The sequence below is a fragment of the Anoplopoma fimbria genome, chromosome 15, assembly GCF_027596085.1.
Source record: "Anoplopoma fimbria isolate UVic2021 breed Golden Eagle Sablefish chromosome 15, Afim_UVic_2022, whole genome shotgun sequence".
Lineage (NCBI taxonomy): Eukaryota > Metazoa > Chordata > Actinopteri > Perciformes > Anoplopomatidae > Anoplopoma > Anoplopoma fimbria.
Window position 1 is genome coordinate 1,367,192 of NC_072463.1, and position 10,000 is coordinate 1,377,191.

Here is a 10,000-nt window from a genome sequence, read left to right on the forward strand (position 1 = left end):
TTGTTAACCCTCTGAGTGGTTGCTAAGACTAGAAAAGTGTTACCGTCCCCATGGGTGTGGTTCTTCAAAAGACAGATGATATATATGTGGACCTGTCAATCAGTGTGTAGCCCCGCCCTAAAGCATCCCCTGCTTTATGGTCTGTTTGACTCTAAATGGAGCATCATTTACTAAATGAACATCATGCTGTATTGAAGAAGACTTGAAACTAGAGATTGAGACCATAAACTCATGTTTACAATGTTTACTGAGGGAATAAATCAAGAGAGAAGTAGAGTCATTTTCTCATAGACTTCTATACAACCAGAGGAGTCGCCCCCTGGTGGACAGCAGAGAGAATGCAGGTTCAAGACATTGACTTCACTCTGCAGAACTTTTTCAAACCAGGCTTTGATCAGACTCAGATAAGACTCCCCCTCCATGTTAACTGAATATGAGTGGCGATGGTGACAGTTTGCAGTTTATTTTGTCATTTTAATGTTTAACCAGCTGGTTACCAAAATAAAAGTAGTGGAGAAGTCAGCTTTAGGTTTATCGTTGTTTCCTTTAAACAGACAGAAAACATCATCTACTGAGGCCTGAATATTGTTCTCTGAGCGCTACAACCGACCTTTGTGCATCGTACGACCTTTGGCTGACCTTTGGAGACCCCGGCCACCTCGTACATTATTCCCGGTGTAAACCCGAGCAGGCGTCTGAAAACAATGTGTTGGATGGAGCTGTGGTTTGGAGCCGCTGCTCTGATAATCTGAGGCCTGTTTAACCTCCGCGAGGCAGCCTGGGATTCAACCAAGCAGTCAGCAAGGTTATGTTTGTTTACAGCACATCTATGTGTGTGTGTGTGTGTGTGTTTACATCAGCGTCATATCAGCATAATTTACACACACACACACACACACACACACACACACACACACACACACACACACACACACACACACACACACACACTTCCACCTTTCAACTCGCTTTCCAATTCTAATTAATCCGTCTTTAATCCCCCTGAAAGATGCAGATTTGCTTCCCTTTCACCTGGAGCAGCTCGTTGCTAAAACCAGGACCTCAATCAGACCAGAAGATAAAAACTGTACAAAAAAATAAAAACACAGATTGTGATTATCTCCACATCTCAGCCCTTTTTTTCCACCGTTGTTTTGTGTGACTTTTAAAGGAGCAAGAGGTAATCCATGACCTGCAGAGGCTCAGCGTGTCACACTACTCCGGAAAAAACTCAAAAGCATTTCTGTTATGAAAGATTTGGAGCAAAATACAGAGAAATGGAAGGTATACGACAACAATGGATTTGAGGACGCAAAAAACCCATCATGTTAACGAGCCCTAAGAGAGGTTCATTTAACGAGGTCTTATGTGAATCATTCATACAACTCCCAAAAAGATGCTTCTGCAAAAAAGAGATGTGAAGATTGTGGCTTTATTACTGTCAGTTGTTTCTACTTCTTACATTTAAATAGCATAGATGTGCAAAACTGGTGAAATGCAACTACGTACTAATAGATCGTATTTAAAAATGTACTTTTACTCCACTACACACTAAATGTGTTTCTAAGATAACTGGACACGTCGTCATCGTTGAACAACTGTCTTTATATAAGACAGCAAGTTTTTTGACATGTGAATTTCGATATCTGTGTTTTGTTAGTGATTGAGGTCACATGGCTAGCTAAAATAGTTTCCTGAGCAAACACTTCAATATTTAATGGAGGTGAAGGGGTCAAACAAACTGTCTTTCTTTCAGGACACGGCTGTTCGTTCCCCGTGTGAAACAAGCAGCAGATTTATTTGTTGTTATTTATTTCTGTTTTTAATGTGTGACCAATGTTCTATGTTTTAGTGTGTAGCTTTTTATGATGATTTTAATGTTTCTAAAGTGTCTTTGAGAACCTTGAAAAGTGCTCTATATATAAAATGTATTATTATTATTATTATTATTATTATTATTATTATTATTATTTATTATTATTATTATTATTTTATTATTTTTTTAATTATTTCTAACTTAATTTACGTATTTCAGTACCGGCACTTCCATAGTTATTTTAACCTAAATAACGATATTTTCCTAAACCTAACTGAGTTGTTTCCTTTAAAAATGGAAGTTTATTCTGAAAAGACTGTATTCATGTAACGGGCAGAATAGGACACATGTTGTTGGACTTTTGTTGGGAAAAGTGTTGCAGACCTGAAGTTGATTCTTTTTACTGATAACTGACTAAAACAACACACAGAAAGAATATCCTGATGACGCCATGCTAAGCTAGTTAGCATCAAACATAAGTTTAAATGGTTTTGAAATGTCATCTGAGGATAATTGACATGTTGGAGGACAAAGACATTTTAATGTGAAGGGCAACAACATGGACCAGAACACACACTGTGTGCACGTAACAAACACCCAGCATATATGCACACACACACACACACACACACACACACACACACACACACACACACACACACACACACACACATACATGCAGGGTGTGTGTGTTAATGAGGAACCCAGCATGGACGGACATTGATGAGGCTCATTGGCGATTTACATCTCATTAGCATCTCATTAGCTGAGAGGGCAGACTAAACGGACACACACACACACACACACACACACACACACACACACACACACACACACACACACACACAGATATCATGGCAGGTATTAGAGGTTAAAGGTCAAAACCAGACAGCTCTTTCTCAAACATTTCTCCAAACATCCACAGAACCCACGTGATTATTTATTTTATTAAATCTGTCAGTCTGTCAATAATAAATAAATAAAAAGACATATGTAAGTAAATAAAATAAAAATAATAAATAAAATATAATAAATAAATGATTGATGATTAAAAACATCCTGCCTGCAATTCGAGAAAACATTTTTAATTGTGTATATAATAATTTGTCAAACGTATAATAAACAAAGACTAATCTGACAGACAACCTCAGAGTGTCACTCAGATAATATCAGGACATTCTGATGTGGACGAACAAAATTAAAGCCCTCTAAAATGTCATATACAAGCTAAATTCAGATTACTTTACTAGAATGAATGAAGAGTTATGTTACATTTTAGAAAAATTACGAAAATATTAAGATATATATATATATTGTGTATCGCAGCGTTGTTTCAAATATTGTGATAGTATTCATAAACCAATGTGATCATCCCTAGTTTACATGTTTTTGGTGAAGTGCACTGCATCCTCAGTGTAATATGTATCCCATAATGTACATTTTGATATCTTTAATATATGTACAGAGTGTAAAGAAATATTTAATTGGCCTTTCTTTATCTTTTCTTTCTGTTTTATGTCTCTGTCTCTCTACTTCCTGTCTCGCTCTCTCTCACATTCATTCACACAATTAATATTAATAACAGAATAACAAAGATACAGTCCTACTTAGACATGCATAGAGCTAATGTACACACACACACACACACACACACACACACACACACACACACACACACACACACACACACACACACACACACACACACAGATATCATGGCAGGTATTAGAGGTTAAAGGTCAAAACCAGACAGCTCTTTCTCAAACATTTCTCCAAACATCCACAGAACCCACGTGATTATTTATTTTATTAAATCTGTCAGTCTGTCAATAATAAATAAATAAAAAGACATATGTAAGTAAATAAAAGAAAAATAATAAATAAAATATAATAAATAAAGTGAATGATGATTAAAAACATCCTGCCTGCAATTCGAGAAAACATTTTTAATTGTGTATATAATAATTTGTCAAACGTATAATAAACAAAGACTAATCTGACTTCAAAATAAAAGCAGACAACCTCAGAGTGTCACTCAGATAATATCAGGACATTCTGATGTGGACGAACAAAATTAAAGCCCTCTAAAATGTCATATACAAGCTAAATTCAGATTACTTTACCAGAATGAATGAAGAGTTATGTTACATTTTAAGAAAATATATATTGTGTATCGCAGCGTTGTTTCAAATATATTAAGATATCCTCAGTTTTTGGTGTAATCCTCAGTGTAATATGTATCCCATAATGTACATTTTGATATCTTTAATATATGTACAGAGTGTAAAGAAATATTTAATTGGCCTTTCTTTATCTTTTCTTTCTGTTTTATGTCTCTGTCTCTCTACTTCCTGTCTCACTCTCTCTCACATTCATTCACACAATTAATATTAATAACAGAATAACAAAGATACAGTCCTACTTAGACATGCATAGAGCTAATGTACACACACACACACACACACACACACACACACACACACACACACACACACACACACACACACACACACACACACACAAAGACACACACACAAAAGACTTGGTGTATCAGCAGCAGCAACAGAAGGGAACCACATGTAATTAACCTGCCTGACCTCAGGAGTATTAACGTGTGTGTGTGTGTGTGTGTGTGTGTGTGTGTGTGTGTGTGTGTGTGTGTGTGTGTGTGTGTGTGTGTGTGTGTGTGTGTGTGTGTGTGTGTGTGTGTGTGTGTGTGTATGTGTGTGTGTTTGATCAGTGTATTGTGCTCAAGGAGTCGAATGTTCTGCCATGATCTTCACATAACGACAGCATTAGACACACTCTGATACGTCTGTGTGTGTGTGTGTGTGTGTGTGTGTGTGTGTGTGTGTGTGTGTGTGTGTGTGTGTGTGTGTGTGTGTGTGTGTGTGTGTGTGTTTGTGTGTGTGTGTGATTCGCTGCAAAAGTCGAGTGTTCTGCCGTGATCCTCTCATAAATACACCATTAGACACACCTTGATGTGTGTGTGTGTGTGTGTGTGTGTGTGTGTGTGTGTGTGTGTGTGTGTGTGTGTGTGTGTGTGTGTGTGTGTGTGTGTGTGTGTAGACTTACCTGTCCACATGTCTGATGTCACCACACAGACGTCCTGTGTAGTACTGCAGTACTATTGAAGTATACATCAGTACCAGTGGTGTGTGTATTTACTATATACTACGTTGTATATTTACTGCACGAGTGTGAAATGCTCTCTTCTTTCTTCTAGCAATCCCACAATGCAATGCTCCGTAGTTTACAGATGATGATATTGCTGTTATGTGACTCTACAGCTGTTTGTATTTGTGTTTTCTTCAAAGTATTGTTTTATAAAAGATGGGGGAAATGTTTTCAAATGCAAGAAAAAAAAGTTTTTAATGCTTGTTTGAGATGTTTTTTGGCAAAAAAGTCCTTTCATACCTAATTAAAGTATTATTTTAAGTAGTAGTCTGTCTGAAATCACAGATTTTTAATATGTTTTTGTATTTTCTCCGTAGTGAATTAAAGTCTGTGTCTCTGTTTTGTCTTTGTTCTGTTCTCAGTCTCTGGACGGGTTCGTATTTGCACTAAACAAAGAGGGACGCTTCCTCTACATCTCTGAGACCGTCTCCATCTACCTGGGACTGTCACAGGTGAGTCACACACCTGTCTGTCTGTCTGTCTGTCTGTCTGTCTGTCTGTCTGTCTGTCTGTCTGTCTGTCTGTCTGTCTGTCTGTCTGTCTGTCTGTCTGTCTGTCTGTCTGTTGTGTCCTGTATCTGTCTCTACAAACACACAAGTGAAGCCTCTCAGTTCAGTCGAAGCAGTTCGTTTTCTGATTTGGCTCTTGAGAATTCTCCAGTCTGTCTGTCATCCTCTCCTCTCTCTCTGTCTCTCTGTCTCTCTCTCTCTCTCTCTCTCTCTCTCTCTCTCTCTCACTGTCTGTCTCTCTCTCTGTCTCTCTCTCTCTCTCTCTCACTGTCTGTCTCTCTCTCTGTCTCTCTCTCTCATCATTATCAAAGACAATTCCCAACAAATTAAGGCTCATTTCAAATCTCATCAGCTCGTCGGACGGTTGTTGATTTGTGCAGCCAGCGTCGACGCATATTTTATTCCTGTGTGTGTGTGTGTGTGTGTGTGTGTGTGTGTGTGTGTGTGTGTGTGTGTGTGTGTGTGTGTGTGTGTGTGTGTGTGTGTGTGTGTGTGTGTGTGTGTCTGTGTGTGTGTGCTTGTGTAGCTTGGTAACGAGTTCTGCGTCTCAATTGGTTCACTCTCCACCAGTTCCTGTTAATAGAGACAGGCGTCCGTTCTGAAGGTCGACACATCGACCTTGGTGGCGCTAATGAGTCCGTATTGACAAGCTTCGTCTGCCTGTGTGTGTGTGTGTGTGTGTGTGTGTGTGTGTGTGTGTGTGTGTGTGTGTGTTTTGCTGAATTAAATGGATTCAAACCGTCACATCTTGTTTCTCTAATAGCTTCTGTGCAAACAGCTAACGCGTTAATGAGAACAGTAAAGTAAAGAAGTTACATTTAAATACCATAACACACCTTTACCTGCATCTGTGTCTGAGAAAGAGTCGACTTCAATCTCTGTTCAGTATTTATTATTCATCATCAGGAAGAACAGAAGTCTTTATGTTGTTAATAGTGACATTTGTAGTTTTCTAGTTTTCTAGGATATCTGAAATGTAGTTATAAACTGTCAAAGACGAACTAGTTTCACACACAATGTTGTCGTTGTTATAAAGGTCAAATAACGTTAAAAAAAGCTGCTTTTAATCAGCTGAGACTCACATCTAGAAGATTCCCAGCAGTGCTTGAATGCACCACGGCACAGCAGTAAAGGTCTCAGCGTGTCAGACATCGTCTCCTCTGCAACCATCGATGCATAACCTCTCATCCTGACACAGACACTTTGAACCCTGACATGTTATTTACAGCATCTAATATTTAAAATGAGGAAGTCATAGGCGGATAATGAGACAATAAGTCTTTAAAAAAAGAATCCACCACCTCTCCTACATATTATTTTATGGTATTTTATGGTATTTTTGTATTCTTTGTGGTTCATTTGTGTCTCTTAGTAATCACTTTGTGTCTCTCTTTATTCTTTGTGGGGCTCATTGAAGTTGTTTTGTCTCTTTCTGGTCATTTTATATCTCTTTGTAGTTATTTTAACTCTATTTGTAGTTGTTTAATATCTCTTTGTAGCCATTTGAGGTCTCTTTGTGGTCATTTTGTGTCCCTTTGAAGTTCTTTATCTCTATGTATTCTCTGTGGCGCTCATTGTAGTTGTTTTGTGTCTCTTTGTAGCCATTCTGTTTATCTTTGTGGTCACTTTGTGTCTCTTTGTAGTCACTTTGTGTCTCTTTGTAGTTATTTGAACTCTATTTGTAGTTGTTTCCTATCTCTTTGTAGCCATTCTGTGTCTCTTTGTGGTTGTTTAAACCCTCATACTAGTCGTGGCTCTCCTTAGTTGCTCTATTTTTCTTTGTGATTCCCTCCTGGTTGGACTTGATTGATAGTTTGTAGTTAGAGGACCTGTGGGCCCTGACAGCTTGAGCCCACGTTGCACGTTCCGTAATCCCTCCGTGGTTCTGGCTTCCTTTGCTGATGGTGTGTTTTGGGGAAAGATGAACTGGGAGGTGTTTGGTGGTGGCTGAACAGATCAACGAGCCAATCATCAACAAGAAGCTGCATTCAGTTTTCCTTTTTGAGAGACGCTGAGTCCTCACCAAAGCTCTGTAGGCTTTTCTCATAAAGTATTCAGAGCTATACCTATGAAAACAGATAGATATATAGATATCCCCCAAAAATATATTGTTTTGTAATAAACGTAATCCAAGGAAGTATAAAGATGCAAAAAGTCAAAAGTCAAAGTCCCCATGTGAAAAAGTGGATTTACTTCTGTAGTTATTTCAACCCAAACCACCATATTTTCCTAAATCTAACGAAGTCGTTTTGTTGTCTAAACCAAACTGAGTTGTTTTCAGTGAAGATGGAAGTTTATTTTGTGTGGAAATTGAAACTTTTTGCTGGACTTTTGTAGTAAAACTCACGAGAAATAAGTAATCATTTTTCCATAACACATCATGCAAACCGTTGTAAGAGGACATCTTGAGCTTTGGCACCTGAGACGATGGTTCAAATCCCGTTTCCAGCTTTTGGGGATTAAACGTTGGAAAACAAATTGTGTAGTGAACCCTTCTATGACCTTTGAATGCATCATACAGGACTCAGTCTGTATAGAGCTCAGACATGCAGAATCTGTACATTGTTTTCTGGAAAGGAAGTCATATTTACCGACATGCATCAGCCCCCCCCCTCTCTCTCCATTAGTTTAATGTGAAGTCCTTGTCTCTGTGAATTAGATATAGGAAGCTCTCAGATACGGGAGCGTAGAGAAAAAAGGCCAATCAGTTTACCAAATTAAAGAGGAAGGCACATCACTCTCCCCTCTCTCTCTCCCCTTCTGTCACTGTGTCGATCTATCTCTCTCCCCCCCCTCCCCCCTCCTGGATTAATTCCCCCACCAAGATTGATTGATGATTTCTATCAAATAATTGATTAATTGTCAAATTGGGTCCCCTAAGCTTTTACCGCCAGCTCCGCTGAGCTGGTTATCTTGTTCTCTGGGCTTTTTATCAGCTGCTGAAGAAGTGGCACGCCGATTAAAAAAAAAAAAAAAAAAAGTGAAAGACAGAGAGGGAGCTTGTCTTTGCCTTGTTCGAGTCTCACCCGGTAATCCTACATGTGTACACAGAGTTCCTCAACCTCCATCCTCGTAATTGCTCTTCCTTCCTCTTCTTCTTCTTTAATCACTGCCCGTCCTTCTCCGCAGTCTTTCATTTTTTAAAGGAAGGAAAATATATCGCTAATTATTTTTCAACTTTAATTAGATCCTTGCGTGCCGGAGAAATGGCTTGTTAAGCCTTTTGACAAATTGACGAGGTTATGAATTTTCTCGCAGAAACAAATCTTCAGGCAGATTTATGTGTGAAGAGGATTTTGCCGCTTTAAGTCGTCTCTTTGCGGACGTGTCCGGCCAATCAAACAGGCCGTTAATAGAGTCATTAACAAAGAGCGGCGCTGTAATTAAACATGGCCGCTGAGTAAAGTTAGAGCCCCCCCTCCTCCACCTCCCTCCCAACTCCAACATGCACTCCTCTTCTTCTTCTTTTTTAAACTTTCTCTCCGTTTCTGAACTCTGAATTATTTGCGGAAAAAACAGCTTTAATATTCTCGGTTACGTCCATGTTGACTGGAGGTGTAGAAAAGCTACAAAAACTGCTCAAATTATTACATAAACAAATGAAATCAGTTAACCCTGTTTATATTATTGAATCTTGATTAATCAGTCAGCCTATCAATAAGGGAAGTATGCATGTGTAGCTGATTTTTGAAAACATATTTTTTCATCTAATATGTTCCTAATGGATAAAGCAATCTTTTGAAATCACTAAATGTCTTATTGGAATGTCATATCATATGTCAGTGATCTGAATTTAAGCGTTTGGTCACGACATGCGTTCAGAAGGTTTCTAGAATGATAAACGTCTTATTTTGATATCCTACGTCCACTTCCTGTTTAGTTTGTTTCTTTGTGTGCTCGTATAAAATACAAATGAAAACAGGAGGATGAAGACAGACTTCCTGTGTCTCTCATGTCGTTCTCTGTGGACGTGGACAGCAGGAGAATCTGTCTCTGTAACACCCTGTTGATCCAACAGCACAGCACCGAGTGTGTGTGTGTGTGTGTGTGTGTGTGTGTGTGTGTGTGTGTGTGTGTGTGTGTGTGTGTGTGTGTGTGTGTGTGTGTGTGTGTGTGTGTGTGTGTGTGTGTGTGTACATGTTAATGTGTGTTTGTGTGTTTATGAGACCAGGAAACGCTTGCAGCTGCCCTCTTACTGATCTAATTGAGATGTGTGTGTGTGTGTGTGTGTGTGTGTGTGTGTGTGTGTGTGTGTGTGTGTGTGTGTGTGTGTGTGTGTGTGTGTGTGTGTGTGTGTGTGTGTGCAGCAGATGGCTGTGTGTCCTCTGCCTGATGGTCCAGAGGAAAATAATAACTGTGTCGTCCCGGCCAGACCCAAATTAGTCTGCTGGATTCTGGCCCGTTACGCCCAAATATGGTCGCCGGCCAGCTCCGCTCCCATGCCAGGGCGGCATATGCAGCAGCGTGGGAGAGCACACACACACACACACACACACAC

The 10,000-nt window shown here is 39.3% G+C and overlaps 1 protein-coding gene across 1 annotated transcript in view; it reads left to right on the forward strand.

Annotated features, from left to right (window-relative positions):
- Positions 1–10,000, forward strand: part of LOC129103647 (neuronal PAS domain-containing protein 3) — a 271,158-nt gene that overhangs the window by 181,433 nt on the left and 79,725 nt on the right. Inside the window, exon 5 of the mRNA XM_054614220.1 lies at positions 5,356–5,445. Coding sequence (XP_054470195.1) covers positions 5,356–5,445 — 90 coding nt within the window. The remainder of the gene's footprint in view (positions 1–5,355; positions 5,446–10,000) is intronic.